The sequence below is a fragment of the Melospiza georgiana genome, chromosome 22, assembly GCF_028018845.1.
Source record: "Melospiza georgiana isolate bMelGeo1 chromosome 22, bMelGeo1.pri, whole genome shotgun sequence".
Taxonomy (NCBI): domain Eukaryota; kingdom Metazoa; phylum Chordata; class Aves; order Passeriformes; family Passerellidae; genus Melospiza; species Melospiza georgiana.
Window position 1 is genome coordinate 5,404,052 of NC_080451.1, and position 19,746 is coordinate 5,423,797.

The window sequence follows — 19,746 nt, forward strand, 5'->3', positions numbered from 1 at the left end:
TGCAGTGGGGTTTTACCGGGGTTTGCAGGGGTGCACTGGGGTTTGTGGGGGTGCAAGGGGATTTTAATGGGGTTTATGGTGATGGTAGGGGGGTTTTACTTGGGTGTTACTGGGGTTTATAGGGATGCAGAGGGGTTTTACCGGGGTTTGCAGGGGTGCACTGGGGTTTATGGGGGGGCAAGGGGATTTTAATGGGGTTTGTGGGGATGGAAGGGGGTTTTACTGGGGTTTGCAGGGGAGGACTGGGGTTTTGCTGGGGTTTGCAGGGGTGCAGAGGGGTTTCACAGAGGTTCGTGGGGGTGCAGTGTGGTTTTACTGGGGTTTATGGGGATTTGTGGGGGTGAAAGGGGGTTTTAATGGGGTTTGTGGGAGAGCAACGGGGTTTTATTGGGGTTTGTGGGGATGCAGAGGGGTTTTACTGGGGTTTGTGGGGGTGCAAGGGGGTTTTCATGGGGTTTATGGGGATGGAATGGGGTTTTTCTGGGGTTTTACTGGGATTTATGGGCATGGAAGGGGGTTTCACTGGAGTTTTACTGGGGTTTGTGGGGGTGCAGAAGGGTTTTACTGGGGTTTGTGAGGACGGAACGGGGATTTTAATGGGGTTTGTGGGGGTGCAAAGGGGTTTTACTGAGGTTTGTGGGGGTGTAAGGGGGTTTTAATGGGGTTTGTGGGGATGTTATTGGGGTTTGTGGGAGTGCACTGGGGTGTTGCTGTTGTTTGTGGGGGTGCAGAGGGGTGTTACTGGGGTTTGTGGGGTGAAAGGGGGTTTTAATGGGGTTTGTGGGAGAGCAGAGGGGTTTTACTGGGGTTTGTGAGGATGGAATGGGGATTTTAATGGGGTTTGTGGGGGTGCAAAGGGGTTTTACTGAGGTTTGTGGGCTGCAGAGGGGCTTTGCTGGGGTTTATGGGGATGGAAAGGGGGTGTTACTGGGGTTTTACTGGGGTTTGTGCGCTGCAGAGGGATTTTATTGGGGTTTATGGGGATGGAAGGGGGTGTTACTGGGGTTTGTGGGGTGCAGTGTGGTTTTACCGGGGATTATGGTGTTGCAATGGGGTTTTACTGGGGTTTATTTGGTTTATGGGAATTGCAGAGGGGTTTATCAGAGTTTATAGGGGATGTTTGGGGTTACTGGGCTCGTTGGGGTTTATGGGGGATGCAGGAGGGCTTTATTGGGATTTATGGGAATTGCAGAGGGATTTTTGGGGTATGCTGGGGGTTACTGGGATTTATGGGGGTTTACTGGGGGTTTTGGGGGTGCAGAGTGGTTAATTTGGATTAATGGGGGATACAGGGGGGTTTCACTGGGGTTTATGGGGTTTTACCCATTTTATTGGGATTTTAAGAGTTTTCCCAGGGGGTTCCCAGTTTTACTGGGAATTACAGGGGAGGCATGGGAGGTTCCCAGTTTTACTGGGGTTTCTGGGAGATTCAGGGGGGGTTTTACCCATTTATTGGGATTTATGGCATCTGCTCAGGGCATTTCCCAGTTTTCTTGGGGTGGTCATGGGATGCAGGGAGGTGTTACCAGTTTTATTGGGGCTTTATTGGGGTTTTATTAGGGTTTTATTGGGATTTTATTAGGGTTTTATTGGGATTTTATTAGGGTTTTATTGGGATTTTATTGGGGTTTTACTGGAATTTATGGGGACAAACTGGGAGGGGTTTCTGGGTTCACTGGGGTTTAAGAGGGATGCACAGGGATTTTAACCCTTTGCTGGCATTTATGGAGACTGCACAGGGAGCTCACCAGTTTTACTGCAGTTTATGGGGAAGTTTTTTAATGGTTTATTTTTTTACTGCTATTTTTTAATGTTTTGGGATCTTTAATTTAATTTTATTGGGATTTCTGCCGTTTGCACAGGGTTTTTTTCAGCTGTTTCATTGGGGTTTACAGGAAATACCTGGGGGATTTACCAATTTTACTGGGATTTACCTGGGGTGCAGACAGGTTCTGCCCCACTTTACTGGGATTTATGGAGTTTGCACAGAGGGGTTTTACCAGTTTTACTGGGTTTTGTGGAGTTCACCAGTTTAACTGGTATTTACATGGGATCCATAGGGGAATTAAGCAGTTCCAGTGGGATTTATGGGCATCCATGAGGGTTTTACCAGTTTTAAGGATGTGGGGGGGAATGCAGAGGGGTTTTACTAGGGTAAAGGGTTTAAAACCCTTTTTATTAGGGTTAGAAGGATATATGGAATTATTACCACTTTGTACTGGTGTACTGGCATCCGTGAGGGTTTTTACCCTTTTTATTAGGGTTAGAAGGATATATGGAATTATTTACCACTTTGTACTGGTGTACTGGCATCCATGAGGGTTTTTACCCTTTTTATTAGGGTTAGAAGGATATATGGAATTATTTACCACTTTGTACTGGTGTACTGGCATCCATGAGGGTTTTTACCCATTTTACTGGGGTTAGAAGGATATATAGAATTATTTACCACTTTGTACTGGTGTACTGGCATCCATGAGGGTTTTTACCCATTTTATTAGGGTTAGAAGGATATATGGAATTATTTACCACTTTGTACTGGTGTACTGGCATCCATGAGGGTTTTTACCCGTTTTATTAGGGTTAGAAGGATATATGGAATTATTTACCACTTTGTACTGGTGTACTGGCATCCATGAGGGGTTTGCCAGTTTCACTGGGATGTGTGGGGGGAATGCAGAGAGGTTTTACTAGGGTAAAGGGTATAAAACCCTTTTTATTAGGGTTAGAAGGATATATGGAATTATTACCACTTTGTACTGGTGTACTGGCATCCATGAGGGTTTTTACCCATTTTATTGGGGTTAGAAGGATATATGGAAATTTTTACCACTTTGTACTGGTGTTTAAAGGAGGCACAGAAGGGTTTTACTGGGGTTTACTGGGATTTCTGAGCTTTCCCAACAGGATTTTGGAGGAAATCCCGAGGAGCATCCTCCACCCTGGGCATCTTCACCTCCCTCCCCGTGCCTCAGTTTCCCTCCGAGCTCCCGTTCGCTGTGGAGGCTCCAGCAGCCACCAGACCACCCCGAATCCCTCAGTTCCCAATTTTACTGGGATTTCTGAGCTTTCCCACCAGGATTTTGAAGGAAATCCCGAGGAGCATCCTCTGCTCCAAGCAGCTTCACCCTCCTCCCTCTGCCTCAGTTTCCCTCCGAGTTCCCCTGGCTGTGGCGGCTCCAGCAGCCACCAGACCACCCCGAATCCCTCAATTCCCAGTTTTATGGGATTTCTGAGCTTTCCCAACAGGATTTTGGAGGAAATCCCGAGGAGCATCCTCCGCTCTGAGCACCGTCCCCCTCCCCGTGCCTCAGTTTCCCTCCGAGCTCCCCCTGGCTGTGGCAGCTCCAGCAGCCACCAGGCCACCCCGAATCCCAAAATTCCCCACCACCCACCTTGCTCGCTCTCGTCCAGCAGTTTCTGCAGCCGCTGTGCCCGGGCCCCGGCGCTGTCCCGCTCCGCCTCCGCCTCCGCCAGGCGCCGTCCGAGGCTGCTCACCTGGCCCCGGAGCTCCTCCTGCCGGGAACGGGGGCTGGGATCGGGCTGGGAAGGGCCCTCTGGGGACGATGGGGACAGCAGGGACAGGGACACGCACCCTCTCGCGCTGCGCGTCCTGCAGCTCCCGCAGGAATTCCCGCAGCGCCGCCCGCAGCGCATCGGGATCGGCATCGGGATCCGCGACGGAGCCGGGGCTGCCCGGACCCTCCGGGACCCCGCCTGGGGGACAACAGGGGTGGCAGGGGGACAACAAGGGTCACAGGGGGACAACAGGGGTCACAGGGGGGACACCAGCCTGGGGAGGAGGGGACGGAGCAGCAGGGGACACCAGGGAGGCAGGGGATGGAAAAATGTGGGGATGCAGGGGATGGAGTGAAGGGGACCCCGGGGTGCAGGGGGTGGAATAACGGGGTTTGGGGGGATCCAGGGATGCAGGGATGGAATAATGGGGTTTGGGAGACCACCAGGATGCGGGGGATGGAGCAATGGGAGACCCCTGGGATGCAGAGATGGAATAATGGGGGTTGGGAGACCCCCAGGAAGCTGGGGGTGGAATAACAGGGCTTGGGAAGATCCAGGGGTGTAGGAGATGGAATAACGGGGTTTGGGAAGATCCAGGGGTGTAGGAGATGGAATAACGGGGTTTGGGAGGATGCAGGGGTGCAGGGGATGGAATAACAGGGTTTGGGAGGATGCAGGGATGGAATAATGGGGTTTTGGGAGACCCCTGGGATGCAGGGGATGGAGTGAAGGGGACCCTGGGATGCAGGGATGGAATAATGGGGTTTGGGAGAATCCAGAGGTGCAGGAGGTGGAATAACGGGGTTTGGGAGACCACCAGGATGCAGGGGTGGAATAACGGGGTTTGGGAGGATCCAGGGGTGCAGGAGGTGGAATAATGGGGTTTGGGAGGATGCAGGGATGGAATGATGGGTTTTGGGAGACCCCTGGGATGCAGGGGATGGAGTGAAGGGGACCCCAGGGTGCAGGAGGTGGAATAACGGGGTTTGGGAAGATCCAGAGGTGTGTAGGAGATGGAATAACAGGGTTTGGGAGGATCCAGGGGTGCAGGAGGTGGAATAATGGGGTTTGGGAGGATGCAGGGATGGAATGATTGGTTTTGGGAGACCCTTGGGATGCAGGGGATGAAGTGAAGGGAACCCTGGGGTGCAGGGGTTGGAATAACAGTGTTTGGGAGAATCCAGGGATGAAGGGATGGAATAACGAGGTTTTGGAGGATCCAGGGATGCAGGGATAGAATAACAGGGCTTGGAAGATCCCCCAGGATGCAGGGATGGAATAATGGGGTTTGGGGGGATCTAGGGGTACAGGAGACAGAATAATGGGGTTTGGGAGACCCTTGGAAGGCAGGGGATGGAGTCAAGGGGACCCTGGGGTGGTGAGGGGTGGAATAATGGGGTTTGGGAAGATCCAGGGGTGTAGGGGGTGGAATAATGGGTTTTGGGGGATCCCCAGGATGCAGAAGATGGAATAACAGGATTTGGGAGAATCCAGGGATGCAGGGATAGAATAATGGGGTTTGGGAGACCCCCAAGATGAAAGGGATCAAGCAATGGGAAAGCCCCAGGATGCAGGGATGGAATAATGAGGTTTGGGAGAATCAGGGGAAACAGGGATGGGATAATGGAGTTTTGGGAGACTCCTGGGATGCAGAAATGGAATAATGGGGTCTGGGAGATCCACAGGATGCAGGAATGGAATAATGGGGTCTGGGGGGGTGCAGGGATGGGATAATGGGGTTTGGGAGAATCCAGGGATGCAGAGGGTGGAATAACGGGGTTTGAGGGGATCCAGGGGTGAAGGGGATGGAATAACGGGGTTTGGGAGATTCCCGGGATGCAGGGATAGAATAATGGGGTTTGGCAGATCCCTGGGATGCAGGGATGGAATAACGGGGTTTGGCAGAGATCCTTGGGATGCAGGGATGGAATAACGGGGTTTGGCAGATCCCTGGGATGCAGGGATGGAATAACGGGGTTTGGCAGAGATCCTTGGGATGCAGGGATGGAATAACGGGGTTTGGCAGATCCCTGGGATGCAGGGATGGAATAACGGGGTTTGGCAGAGATCCTTGGGATGCAGGGATGGAATAACGGGGTTTGGCAGATCCCTGGGATGCAGGGATGGAATAACGGGGTTTGGCAGAGCCCTGGGATGCAGGGATGGAATAACGGGGTTTGGGAGATCCCTGGGATGCAGGGATGGAATAACGGGGTTTGGGAGATCCCTGGGATGCAGGGATGGAATAACGGGGTTTGGCAGAGCCCCGGGGTGCAGGGGCCGGAGCACCGCTGTGTCGAAGACCCCCAGGGCTGGATCAAGGGGTGCCATTTCCCTTCCCCTCGGCCCCCGGCCCGCTCACCCTTGGCCCTGGCCGCGGCCACGGTGCGGCGCAGGGTGGCCTGGAGCCCTCCCAGGCGGGACTCGGCGTTCCTGCGCTGCTCCTCGCCGCGGGCCAGCTCCGCCTCCAGCCCCTGCGCCCGGCCCTGCGCCGCGCTCAGCCGCAGCCCCAGCTCCGCCACCTCGGCCCGCGCCGCCTCCACCTTGAGCTGCAGGTTCCGAGCGTCCGCCAGCAGCTTCTTCTCATTGCCCCGCGCCTCCTCCAGGCTGCGCGACAGCTCCTGCTCCCGCCGCCGGAACTCCTGCTCCGCCGCCGCCAGGCGCTGCTGCAGCTGCTGCAGCTGAGGGGGGACGGGGAACGGTGGGAACGGGGGATGGAGCAGTGGGGGACCCCAGAGAGACGAGGGATGGAGCAATGGGAACTCCAAGAATGCAGGGGATGGAGCGGTGGGGTGATGGGGAATCCCAGGGATGCAGGGGATGGAGCAATGGGAACTCCAGGGATGCAGGGCATGGAGCAATGGGGCAATGGCAACATCCAGGGATGCAGGGGATGGAGCAATGGGAACTCCAAGAACGCAGGGGATGGAGCAGTGAGGTGATGGGAACTCCAAGAATGCAGGGGATGGAGCAGTGGGGTGATGAGGAACCCCAGAGATGCAGGGGATATAGCAATAGGGCAATGGGAATCGTAGGGATGAAGGGGATGGAGCAATGGGGCAATGGGAACTCCAAGGATGCAGGGCATGGAGCAGTGGGGTGATGGGGACACCCAGGGATGCAGGGAATGGAGCAGTGGGGTGATGGGAACACCCAGGGTTGAAGGGAATGGAGCAATGGGAACACCAGGGATGCAGAGGATGGAGCAATGGGGCAATGGGAACCCCAGGGACACAGGATACCACAGTGATGGCAATGATTGGGGACAACAGGCACCCAGCTATGGCCTGAGGTGACAGGGACACCTCCAGACCCACAGGACAGCCAGCTATGGGGGCACAGGCACACTCAGGGATGTGGGACACCCACAGTGCGTTCTTGGGGACCTTTGGGGCAGCCTCACCTCCTTCCTGGCAGCCTCGGTGCCGGCCTCGCTCTCGGCCACCTTCTGCCGGAGCCCCGAGGCCTCGCGGCGGCTGCGCTGCTCCCGCTGCTCCTCCAGCGCCACCCGCGCCTGCAGCTCCCCCAGCTCCCGGCCCCGCCGGCTGTTCTCGCTGTCCAGCTCCTTCACCTGCCCGCGAGGCCACCGGCGGTTCGGGGACACCCCGGGGCTCAGCGCCACCCCCCGTGCCCGTGTCGCCGTCCCCGACCTGGCGGCGCAGCTCCTGCAGCTCCCGGCGGCTCTCCAGGCGGGCGCGCTCCAGCCCCCGCAGCGCCGCCCGCAGCTCCGACACCTCCCGCTCGGCCGCCGCCCGCGCCGCCTCCAGCAGCGCCGCACGCTGCTCCTTGTCCTCCCCGGAGCGCTTCAGGCTGCGGGCAGCGGGGGCTGGCAGTGCCCGGGGGGGGCAGCACGGCCCCAGCGCCAGCTGTGCCCCAGCTGTGCCCATCCCGGGTGTCCCCCGGCCCCAAATTGCCATCATCTTGTCCTGAGCGTCCTCCTGAGCTGGAGCACCACCCCTAGGCGTCCCCTGGAATACCGTCCCCAGCCCAGGCATCACCCTCCAGGGTGGGGATTACCCCTGTAACTCCCAACTCCTGCTTTTCCTCATCCCGAGCATCTCCCAACTCCTGCACCTCTCAGCTCCTGCATCTCCCAATCTGTGCTTCCCCTCATCCTGAGCATCACTCAACTCCTGTTTTCCTTCATCCCAAGCATCTCCCAACTCCTGCATCTCCCAGTCTGTGCTTTCCCTCATCCTGAGCATCTTCCAACTCCCATTTTCCTTCATCCCAATCATCTCCCAACTCCTGCATCTCCCAACTCCTGCTTTCCCTCATCCTGAGCATCTTCCAACTCTGCATCACCCAACTTGTGCTTCCCTCATCCCAATCATCTCACGACTCCTGCATCTCCCAACTCCTGTTTTTCCCTCATCATGAGCATCCACCAACTCCTGCATCTCCCAATCTGTGCTTCCCTCATCCTGAACATCACCCAACTCCTGTTTTCCCTCATCCCAATCATCTCCCAACTCCTGCATCTCCCAACTCCTGCTTTCCCTCATCCCAAGCATCTCCCAACTCTGCATCACCCAACTTGTGCTTCCCTCATCCTGAGCATCTCCCAACTCCTGCTTTTCCCTCATCCCAAGCATCTCCCAACTCTGCATCTCCCAATCTGTGCTTCCCCTCATCCTAAGCATCTCTCCCAACTCCTGTTTTTCCCTCATCCCAAGTATCTCCCAACTCCTGCATCTTCCCATTTGTGCTTCCCCTCAACCTGAGCATCACCCAACTTGTGCTTCCCTAATCCCAAGCATCTCCCCACTCCTGCATCTCCCAATTCGAGCAGCTCCTTGTCCCACCCATCGCTCCAACCCCTGCATCTCCCAGCTTGGACATTCCCTTACCCCGAGCATCCCCCAGCCCCAATCAGCCCCTCCAACGCCCCGCACCCCCCGGCGAGGCCACCCCGGCTCCCCACCTGATGCGCTCTCCCTCGGCACGCCGCAGGGCCGCCCGCAGCTCCTCGTTGGAGCGCTGCAGCGCCTCCTTCTCCCGGGCGGCATCGCCCAGCGCCCGCCGCGCCTCCTGCGCCCGCCGCCGCTCGGCGTCGCGGCCCTCGCGGCTGTCCCGGGCCTCTCGCTGCGCCTCCAGCAGCTCCCGCCGCGCCGCCGCCCGCGCCTCGGCCCCGGCCCGCAGCTGCGCCCGCGCCTCCTCCGCCTGCCCCGAGCGGGAATCCAGGATTTGGGGGTTCAGGGGGGCAGGAAGGGGTTCCAGGGTGGTGGGAAGGGGTTTTTGGGGGGCGGGGGAATTGAGGGATTTGGGGGTTCCAGGAGTGCAGGAGGGGGTTTTTGAGGGGCAGGGAACTCGAGGGATTTGGGGGTTTCAGAGGGTGGGAAGGGGTTTTGGGGGTTGGAGAACTCCAGGGATTTGGGGTTTTCAGGGGGGCAGGAAAGGGTTTTTGGGGGTTGGGGAACTCCAAGGATTTGGGGGTTTCATGGGGGCGGGAAGGGGTTTTTGGGATCGGGGAACTTCAGGGATTTGGGGTTTTCATGGGGGCGGGAAGGGGTTTTGGGGGGCGGGGAACTCCAGGGATTTGGGGATGTCATGGGGGCGGGAAGGGGTTTTTGGGATCGGGGAACTCCAGGGATTTGGGGTTTTCAGGGGGTGGGAAGGGGTTTTTGGGATCGGGGAACTTCAGGGATTTGGGGTTTTCATGGGGGCGGGAAGGGGTTTTGGGGGTTGGGGAACTCCAGGATTTGGGGGTTTCAGAGGGTGGGAAGGGGTTTTTGGGGGGTGGGGAACTCCAGGGATTTGGGGGTTCCAGGAGGGTGGGAAGGGGTTTTTGGGATCGGGGAACTTCAGGGATTTGGGGTTTTCAGGGGGGTGGGAAGGGGTTTTTGAGGGGCAGGGAACTCGAGGGATTTGGGGGTTTCAGGGGGTGGGAAGGGGTTTTTGCGGGTTGGGGAACTCCAGGGATTTGGGGATTTCAGGAGGGTGGGAAGGGGTTTTGGGGGTTGGGGAACTCCAGGGATTTGGGGGTTTCAGCGGGGCAGGAAGGGTTTTTGGGGGGCAGGGAACTCCAGGGAGATTTCAGGGGAGCAGGAAGGGGTTTTGGGGTGCGGCTCACCTCCCGCAGGGCGCTGTCCCGCTGCTTGGCCGCCGCTGCCGCCTGCTCCCGGAGCGCCCTCGCCTCCCGCTCGTGGCTCAGCGCCGCCTCCTCCGCCCGCAACCGCAGCGAGCGCAGCTCCGCCGCCAAGGCCTGGGGGGAACGGGGGCATCCTGATACCCCCCCTCCCCCTCCCTCCTTTCGGGGGTCCCGGAGAGAGGGGACAATGGGGATGGGGTCCCGGACAGGGAGGGGGGAATGGGGATGGGGCGCAGAGAGAGGAGGGACAGTGGGGATGGGGTCGCAGAAAGAGGGAGGGACAATGAGGATGGGGTCTCAGGGAGGGGGGAGGACAATGGAATGGGTTCTGGAAAGGGGCGGGGGGAAACAGTGGGGATGGGGTCCCAGAGAGGGGGGGCAATGGGGATGGGTCCCAGAAAGAGAGGGAAACAATGGGGATGGGGTCCCAGGGAAGGGGGAGGGCAATGGAATGGGTCCTGGAAAGGGGGGGGACAGTGGGGATGGGGTCCCAGAGAGAAGGGGTGCAATGGGGATGGGCCCCAGAAAGAGGGAGGGCAATGGAATAGGTGCTGGAAAAGGGGGGACAGTGGGGATGGGGTCTCAGAGAGGGGGGGCACAATGGGGATGGGGTCCTGGACACGGGGGGGTAATGGGGATGGGCTGCAGAAAGAGAAGGAACAGTGGGGTTGGGGTCCTGGAGACAGGGGGACAGTTGGGATGGGGTCGTGGAGAGAGTAGGGCAGTGGGGATGGGGTCCCAGAGAGGGGGGGACAATGGGGATGGGGTCCCGGACACAGAGGGGTAATGGGGATGGGGCGCAGAGAGAGGAGGAACAGTGGGGTTGGAGTCCCGGAGAGAGGTGAGGTAATGGGGATGGGGCCCAGAAAGAGAGGGAAACAATGAGGATGGGGTCCCAGGGAAGGGGGAGGGCAATGGAATGGGTCCTGGAAAGGGGGGGGACAGTGGGGATGGGGTCCCAGAGAGAAGGGGTGCAATGAGGATGGGCCCCAGAAAGAGGGAGGGCAATGGAATAGGTGCTGGAAAAGGGGGGACAGTGGGGATGGGGTCCCAGAGAGAGGGGGACAGTGGGGATGGGGTCCCAGAGAGAGGGGACAGTAGGGGTGGTGCAGGGATGGGGTGAGGGGGCTCAGGTACCACAGCTGAGCCCCATTCCTGCAGGAGATGGAGGGGTGAAGTTGGGGGGCTGCAAGAAAAGGGGACACTGGGGGTCTTGCAATGGTAAGGGTGAGGCTCAAGCTGGGGGTGCAGTGGGGGGGGGGTACCCAGGAATGGGGGGATGCAATGGGGGAGGCCACAGGGGATATTCAGAGAGGAGGGGCTGCAGTGGGGGATGCCCAGGGATGCCCAGGAATTGGGGGGTGACAAGGGGACACCCAGGCACGGATGGCTGCAAGAGCAGGGGACACTTTGGGCAATGGGGGTCACAAAGAGGGGAGACACCTGGGCATGGGGGTGGAAGTGAGGGCTCTGTGCCACCCTGGGGGGGTTCTGGGAGCCCCCCAAACCCACCTGCTCCTTCTCCTGGTGGCCTGTGGCCTCTCGCCGCCGCTGCTCCAGCTCAGCCGTGGCCTCATCCAGGCTCTGCTGGAGCCCTGCCAACGTCCCTGCCAGGCCACCCGCTCCTCCTCCTGCAGCGCCAGAGCCTGGGGACATCAGGGAAGTGACACAGGGCTGGGGGACATCGGGGGTGGCACAGGGACAGGGGGACATCCGGGCCACCACCTGCTGCTTCTCGCTCTGGCGCTGCTGCCGCGCCGCCGCCAGATCGGCCACCAGCTCCTCGTGCTCCTGCACCAGCCGGCCCCGCTCGGCCTCCAGCTCCTCCTGCCGGCCCCAAAATCACCAGTGAGCCCCAAAAATCACCAGTGAGCCCCAAGAATCACCAGCGGACCCCAAAAATCACCAGCAAACCCAAACAATCCTGCACCCCGAGCGTCATGCCCAACAATCAGGGGGAATGTCAGAAATCAAGGTTGTCCCCCAAAAATCACCATTGTGCCCTCAACAGTCAGCACGTGCATCAAAAATCAGCTCAGCCCCCCAAAAATCTATATTTCACCCCATAATCACCATTGAGCCCCAAAACACAACATTTCACCCCCAAAATAACCACTGGGCTCTCAACAGTCAGTACGTGCATCAAAAATCAGCTCTGCACCCAAAACACATTTTATCCAAAACCCAACATTTCACCCCAATGACAACATCGTTGCCCAACAATCACCCTTACAACCCCCAAAATCACCGTCACACCCAAAAAAAACTCCATCACACCCTAAAACTCTCCACCACAACACCCCAAAATCCCAGCGCCGTGCCCCCAATCCCTCCCGCAGCCCAAAGCCTCGTGTCCCCCCGCCCCGTGCGCACCTTCTCCCGCTGGAGCTGCTCCAGCTGCTCCCGGTGGGCATCGCGGGCACTCTGCAGCGCCGCCGCCACCGCGGCCGCCTCGGCCACCGCCACCGCCTGGCGCCGCTCCCGCAGCTCCTGCGCCCGCTCCCGCCGCGCCACGCCCAGCTCCGCTGGGGGACACGGGGACAGCGCGGTCATGGGGACACCCCTCAGTGATGGGGACAGCAGAGCCATGGGGACACCCCTCAGTGATGGGGACAGCACGGTCATGGGGACACCCCTCAGTGATGGGGACAGCCTCAGTCATGGGGACACCCCTCAGTGATGGGGACAGTGCAGTCATGGGGACACCCCTCAGTGATGGGGACAGCGCAGTCATGGGGACAGCCCAGTCATGGGGACACCCCTCAGTGATGGGGACAGCGGAGCCATGGGGACAGCAGAGTCAAGGGACAGCCCAGTCATGGGGACAACGAAGTCAAGGGGACAGCCCAGTCATGGGGACAACGAAGTCAAGGGGACAGCCCAGTCATGGGGACAACGAAGTCATGGGGACACCACTCAGTGATGGGGACAGTGCAGTCATGGGGGCAGCCTCAGTCACAGGGACACCACTCAGTGATGGAGACACCCTCAGTCATGGGGACAGCCCTCAGTGATGGGGACACCCTCAGTCACGGGGACAGCCTTGGTCACAGGGACACCCTTTAGTGATGGGGACAGTCTCAGTCATGGGGACAGCCCTCAGTGATGGGGACAGCGCGGTTATGGGGACAGCCTCGTTCATGGGAACATCACTCAGTGATGGAGACACCCTCAGTCATGGGGATACCCCCAGTAATGGGGACACACCGAGTCATGGGCACATCGCAGTCATGTGGACACCCCCAAGTCATTGGGACACTCCTGGTCATGGGGACAGCTTCAGTCACAGGGACACCCCTCAGTGATGGGGACACCCCAAGTCATTGAGACAGCCCTGGTCACGGGGACAGTAAAGTCATGAGGACACTCCCAGTCATGGGCACATCCCAGTCATGGGGACACCCTGAATCATGGGACACCCCAGAGCTAATGGGGACCCACCAGTCACTGGAGACAACCCCAGTCAGTGGGGACACCCTGTCATGAGGATACCCTATCATGAGGACATCCTCCCCATCAGTGGGGACACCCCCAAGTCATGGAGACACCCCCTGTCAATGGGGAAAAGGGGATGGAGCTGAGGATGAGGATGGGGATGGGCAGGGATGAGGATGGGGATGATGGATGGAGATGGACGGTGAAGATGGAGATGGACAAGGATGAAGATGTGTATAACAGATACTATGGATGGGTATGGATGGTGAAGATGGGGATGGATGGGTTGAAGATGAAGATGGGGATGGATGGCATGAGGATGAAGACGGGGATGGATGGGTGGGAGCTGGCCATGGCCAGGCCGATGGGACACACGGGTGGCCGGGACCCCTCACCCTCCAGCGCCTCCTTGGCCTGGGCCAGTGTCCGGCCTTGGGCCTCCAGCTGCTGATTGCAGGCCTGGAGCTGGGCCAGCTCCTGCTGCAGCTGGAACACGGCGTTCTCCAGCCCCTCCTTCTCTGACCTGCGGGACACCGGGCACGGGGCTGGGCACGGGGCTGGACCCGCCCCAGCACCCCCTGAGCCCGGCACCCTCCGAGCCAGCCCCACCTGAGCCCGGCGGCCTCGCGGTGGCGGTGCCGCTCCTGGCGCTGGGCAGCCGCGATCTGCACGGCCAGCCCGGCCCCGTCCTGGGCCAGCGCCGCCTGCGTCCGGCCCAGCCGCTCCTGCTCCGCCCGGAGCCGCTCCTGCTCCGCCCGCGCCCGCGCCAGCGCCTCGCCCGCCGCGCTCTGCTCCTGCACCGCCTGCGGCACACCGGGGACACCTCAGGGACACCAGTCATCGCATCCCCCTCCCAGTTACCCCAGACACCCTCCCCACTGCTTCCAGCTACTCCAGCACCCACCCTTGGCACCTCCCCACCCCTCCCAGTTACCCCAGACACTCTCCCCACCTGTCCCAGTTGTCCCTGGCACTCTCCCATTTACCCCTGACACCCTCCCAGTTGCCCCATACCCCTTTCCCACCCCTCCCAGTTACCCTTGGCACCCTCCCTATCGCTCCCAGTTACCCCAGACACCCTCCCCACCTCTTCCAGTTGCCCCTGGCACTCTCCCATTTACCCCTGACACCCTCCCAGTTGCCCCATACCCCTTTCCCATCCCTCCCAGTTACCCTTGCCACCCTCCCCACCCCTCCCAGTCACCTCAGACACTCTCCCCACCCCTCCCAGTTGTCCCTGGCACTCTTCCGTTTACCCCTGACACCCTCCCAGTGGCCCAGTGCCCCCTTCCCTTCCCTCCCAGTTACCTTTGGCACCCTCCCCACCCCTCCCAGTTACCCCTGACACTCTCCCCACCCCTCCCAGTTGTCCCTGGCACTCTCCCGTTTACCCCTGACACCCTTGCAATGGCCCCATGCCTCCTTCCCACCTCTTCCAGTTACCCTTGGCACCTCCCCACCTCTCCCAGTTACCCCAGACACTGTCCCAGTTGTCCCTGGCACTCTCCCGTTTACCCCTGACACCCTCCCAGTGGTCCCATGTCCCCTCCCCACTGCTCCCAGTTGCCCCAGACACTCTCCCCAGTTGCCCCCGCGGTGCCCACCTGGCCCAGGCTGTGGCGCAGCCGCTCGTGGAGCCCGCGCAGCTCCCGCAGCTCCTCCCGCAGCCCCCGCCCGTCGTCCCGGGGCTCCCGCAGTGGCCGCTCCAGGTCGCGCCGCTCGCTGCCGGGCCGGGGGCCGCTCTCCAGCCGCGCCCGCAGCAGCGCCAGCTCCCGGCACAGCTCCCGGCTGCGCAGCCGGCCCCGCTCCCGCTCCTGCTCCAGCCGCTCCAGCCGCCGGCCCAGCTCCGCCTTGTCCCGGGCCAGCCCGGCCGCCAGCTCGCTGGTCTTGGCCAGCGCGTCCCGCAGCCGCGACTCCTCGGCCTCCGCCGCCCGCCGGGCCTCCGCCAGCTCCCCGCAGCTGCCCTGAGCCTGCGAGCGGGCACCGGCTGGCACCGGGGGCACGGCGGGACGGGGACAGGGGACAGGGGTGGCACCTGGGGCTTGGGTAGCACCTGGGGCATGGGGGACACCTGGGGCTCTGGGAGTACCTGGGGCAAGGGGGGCATGAGGGGCACCCTGGGGCTTGGGGAGTACCTGGGAGCCCGGGGGGGCACCTGGGGCTTCGGAGTACCTGGGGCATGGGGGCACATCTGGGGCTCATCTAGCTTGGGAAGCACCTGGGGCATGGGGAACATGGAGGGCACCCGGGACTTGGGGAGCACCTGGGGCATAGGGGGCACTTGGGGACACCTGGGGTATGTGGGGACACCTGTGGAACCAGGCCATGGGGGCAGCTGGGGCACGGGGCTGCACCCAGGGCAGGCCTGGCACTCTTGGGGGAGTGCACCTGTACCCATGGGGTGCACCTGTACCCATGGGGTGCACCTGTACCCGTGCCCGGCCCCGCTGTGGGGCGGGTCCCGGTGCCCACCTTGCCCAGGGCCTCTTCCAGCGCCTCCTGCTCGCCCCGGGCCAGCTCCGCCTCCAGCAGCGCCCGGCTCAGCTCCTCCCGTGCCTCCAGCAGCTCCCGCTGCGCCCGCGCCCGCTGCGCCTCCAGCTCCTGCACCTGCTGCTGGCTGTGCGGGGACAGCACACACTGCCTGTGCCCACCTGTGCCCGCCTGTGCACCCATCTCTGCCCACCCGTGTCCCCTGTGCGCCAACTGTGCCCACCTGTGTCCCCTCTGCACCCACCTGTGCTCCCCTGAACCCTCCTGTACCCCCCTGCACACCCACCCGTGTCCCCTGTACACCTACCTGTGCCCACCTGTGCCCACCTGTGCCTGCCAGTGTCCCGTGTGCACCCACCTGTGATCCCTGTACACTCATCTGTGACCACCTGTACCCACCTGCATCCACCATAGGTAGGTCTTGAGGGTGCTGTACCCCCCAGCACCTGCTTATATGCACCTGTATGCACCTGAGCCCACATGCGCCCACCTACACCCACCTGTGCCCACCTACACCCACCTGTGCCCACCTACACCCAACTGTGCTCATCTGAACCCTCTTGTACCCCCCATATACCCTCTACCTACCCACCCAGACCCCACACCCACCTGGGTCACCACTGCACCTGCTAGAGCCCACGTGTGCCCACCTATGCCCTCAGAGCCACCTGTGCTCATCTGAACCCTCTTGTACCCCCCCGTATACCCTCTACCTACCCAGACCCCACACCCACCTGGGTCCCCACCTGCATCTGCACCTGCCCATGCCCACCTGTGCTTCCTGTGCCATCCTGTGCCCCATGCCCACCTGTGCCCCCTGTGCCCACCTGTGCCCCGTGCCCTTGTGTGCCCCCAGAGCCACCTGTGCTCATCTGAACCCTCTTGTAGCCCCTGCAAATCCCGTACCCACCCTGGCCCCGCACACACCTCAGTCCCCACCTGATCCCTCCTGCGCCCGCCTGCGCCCACCCATGCCCCGTGCCCACCCACCCGTGCCCACCTGTGCTGCAGCTGCTCGTGGGCAGCCTGGGCGTCGCGGGCAGCCTGGTCCCGGCCGTCCTGCAGGCTCTCGCTGCGGCGCCGCAGCTGCTCCCGCTCCTGCTGCAGGGCCCCCGCACGCTGCTGCTCCTCCGCCAGCGCCGCCTCCGCGCGGCACAGCTCCCTGCGGACACACGGACACACGGACACATGGGCACAGCTCCCTGCGGACACACGGACACGGACACACGGACACACGGGCACAGCTCCCTGCAGACACTCAGACATGGACACACAGGCATGGACACATGGGCACAGCTCCCTGCAGACACACAGACACACAGACATGGGCTCATGGATACATGGACACAGGCACATAGGCACATGGACACACGGACACACAGGCACATCAACACATGGACACACGGACACATGGACACACAGACACACGGACATATGGGCACAAGGGTACATGGACGCATGGACACATGGGCACACGGACACAGGCACACAGGCACATGGGCACAGGGACACATGGATGCACAGGGACAGACGGACATTCAGGGACGGACGCACAGACACACACGGACACACAGCCACACACACAGGACAGACAGAGGGGCGGTACCTGCGCAGCCCCTCGGCCTGGGCCCGCAGCTGAAGCCCCTCCCGCTGCGCCTCCTCCTGCGCCCGCCGGCAGCTCCCGGCCTCGGCTCCCAGCTGCTCCAGCCGCTGCTCCAGCACCCCCAGCTCCCGCCGCAGGCTCCCGGCCGCCTCCCGGCCCGCCTCCGCCTGGCTCCGGGCCTCCTGGGGGCCAGCCTTGATCACATCCCATCCTTGTCCCCGTCCTTCCCATCCCCATCCCATCCCATCCCCATCCCATCCCATCCCATCCCATCCCATCCCATCCCATCCCATCCCATCCCCATCCCCATCCCCATCCCCATCCCATCCCATCCCACCCCCATCCCCATTTCCATCTCCATCCCATCCCATCCCATCCCATCCCCATTTCCATCCCCATCCCATCCCCATCCCCATTTCTATCCCATCCCATCCCCATCCCATCCCATCTCATCCCATCCCCATCCCATCCCATCCCATCCCATCCCATCCCATCCCATCCCATTTCCATCCCATCCCATCCCATCCCATCCCATCCCCATCCCATCCCATCCCATCCCCATCCCATCCCATCCCATCCCATCCCATCCCATCCCATCCCATCCCATCCCATCCCATCCCATCCCATCCTCCTCCTCCTCCCAGCTCACCTGCAGCTGGAGCTGGCGCCGGCTCAGGGCCGCGTGGACGGCAGCAGCAGCAGCGCTGGCAGAGAGGCTGCGGAGAGGGGACACGGCGGGACACGGAGGGGACACGGGGGGACACGGGAGGGACACAGCAGGCACGGGGGACTCGGGGTCATCTGCCAGCACCGCCTGCTCCCGGGAAAATCCAGGGGAAAGTGAGGCAGGGAAGGGAATTAAGTCAGTGAAGGGGGAAGGGGAGATGGAGTCCAGGGAAGGAAAAACTGAGGTGAGAAATGGGAAATCAAATAAGGGGGAAAGAGAAACTGAGGCAGGGAGGGGAAAAGTGAATCAGGGAGAGGGGAAACTGAATAAGGAAATACAAAAATGAATCAAGGAAGGGGACACTGAGACAGAGAGGGGACACTGACACAAGGAGGGGACACTGAGGCAAGGAGGGGACACAAAGGCAGGGAGGGGACACTGAGGAAGGCAGGGAGGGGACACTGAGGAAGGCAGGGAGGGGACACTGAGGAAGGCAGGGGACACTGAGGCAGGGAGAGGCCCCTCCTGGCTGCGGGTGGCCCGGGCTGTCCCAGCACCTGGGTGATCTCGTGCAGCGTCCGGCGCAGCAGCTCCAGCTCGGAGCGCAGAGCCTGCACCTGCTCCGGCGTCGGCTCCCGGGCGCGCGCGGCCTCCTGTGAGCCCCGGGGTGGGATCAGGCCGGGAATGACGGATCCGCATCCCCAAACCCCGCACCTGCACCCACCAGCTCCCGCAGCTGCAGGGTCAGCGCTTCCACTGCCCGCTCCTTCTCCTCATCCTCGCTCCGGCACCGCTCCAGGGCTGCTGTCAGCTCCGCCAGCCTGGCCAGGACACAGCCAGCATGCAACTTCCAGCATGCAGCATCCAGCATCCAGCATCCAACATCCAGCATCCACCATCCACCATCCAGCATTCAGCATGCAACATCCATCATCCAACATCCAGCATCCAGCATCCAGCATGCAGCATCCAACATCCAGTATCCAACATCCAACATCCAGCATCCAGCATCCAACATCCAGTATCCAACATCCAGCATCCAACATCCAACATCCAGCATCCAACACCCAGAATCCAACATCCAACATCCAACATCCAACATCCAGCATCCAGCATTCAGCATCCAACATCCAACATCCAGCATCCAACATCCAGCATCCAACATCCAACATCCAACATCCAACATCCAGCATCCAGCATCCAACATCCAACATCCAGCATGCAACATCCAGCATCCAGCATCCAGCATCCAATATCCAGCATCCAACATCCAACATCCAACATGCAACATCCAGCATCCAGCATCCAACATCCAGCATCCAACATCCAGCATCCAACATCCAACATCCAACATCCAACATCCAGCATGCAACATCCAGCATCCAGCATCCAACATCCAGCATCCAACATCCAGCATCCAACATCCAACATCCAACATCCAGCATCCAGCATCCAACATCCAACATCCAGCATGCAACATCCAGCATCCAGCATCCAACATCCAGCATCCAGCATCCAACATCCAGCATCCAGCATCCAGCATCCAACATCCAGCATCCAGCATCCAACATCCAGCATCCAGCATCCAGCATCCAACATCCAACATTCAGCATCCATCATCCAGCATTCAGCATCCAACATCCCTGCCTCAGCCTCAAAACCTTCCCCACGAAACATCCCCTATGGCCCCATGGGGGTGAATCCTCCCCATCCTGGTGCTCCTGCATCCCCTGGTGCCCCCATACCCCTCCTGATGCTCCTACACCCTCTGGTGCTCCTGCATCCCATCCCTCTGACCCATATTCCCTTCCCGTCCCATGCCACATCCCCAAAATCTTCCCTGTGGAACATCCTCCTGTGCTTCTTCACCCCTCCTAGTGCCCCTGCACCCCTCCTGGCAGTCCTGCATCCCCTCCTGGTGTTCCTGCACCCCTCCTGGTG

At 60.7% G+C, this 19,746-nt stretch overlaps 1 protein-coding gene across 1 annotated transcript in view; it reads right to left on the reverse strand.

Moving 5' to 3' along the window:
* The window catches only part of CROCC (ciliary rootlet coiled-coil, rootletin), a 35,982-nt gene that overhangs the window by 6,028 nt on the left and 10,208 nt on the right, over nucleotides 1-19,746 (reverse strand). Inside the window, 20 exon segments of the mRNA XM_058039149.1 lie at nucleotides 3,396-3,516; nucleotides 3,596-3,717; nucleotides 5,882-6,200; nucleotides 6,923-7,090; nucleotides 7,170-7,329; nucleotides 8,444-8,682; nucleotides 9,593-9,724; nucleotides 11,123-11,229; nucleotides 11,232-11,256; nucleotides 11,336-11,437; nucleotides 11,984-12,135; nucleotides 13,441-13,568; nucleotides 13,655-13,848; nucleotides 14,650-15,015; nucleotides 15,518-15,662; nucleotides 16,536-16,697; nucleotides 17,142-17,320; nucleotides 17,788-17,952; nucleotides 18,363-18,458; nucleotides 18,530-18,626. Coding sequence (XP_057895132.1) covers nucleotides 3,396-3,516; nucleotides 3,596-3,717; nucleotides 5,882-6,200; nucleotides 6,923-7,090; nucleotides 7,170-7,329; nucleotides 8,444-8,682; nucleotides 9,593-9,724; nucleotides 11,123-11,229; nucleotides 11,232-11,256; nucleotides 11,336-11,437; nucleotides 11,984-12,135; nucleotides 13,441-13,568; nucleotides 13,655-13,848; nucleotides 14,650-15,015; nucleotides 15,518-15,662; nucleotides 16,536-16,697; nucleotides 17,142-17,320; nucleotides 17,788-17,952; nucleotides 18,363-18,458; nucleotides 18,530-18,626 — 3,179 coding nt within the window.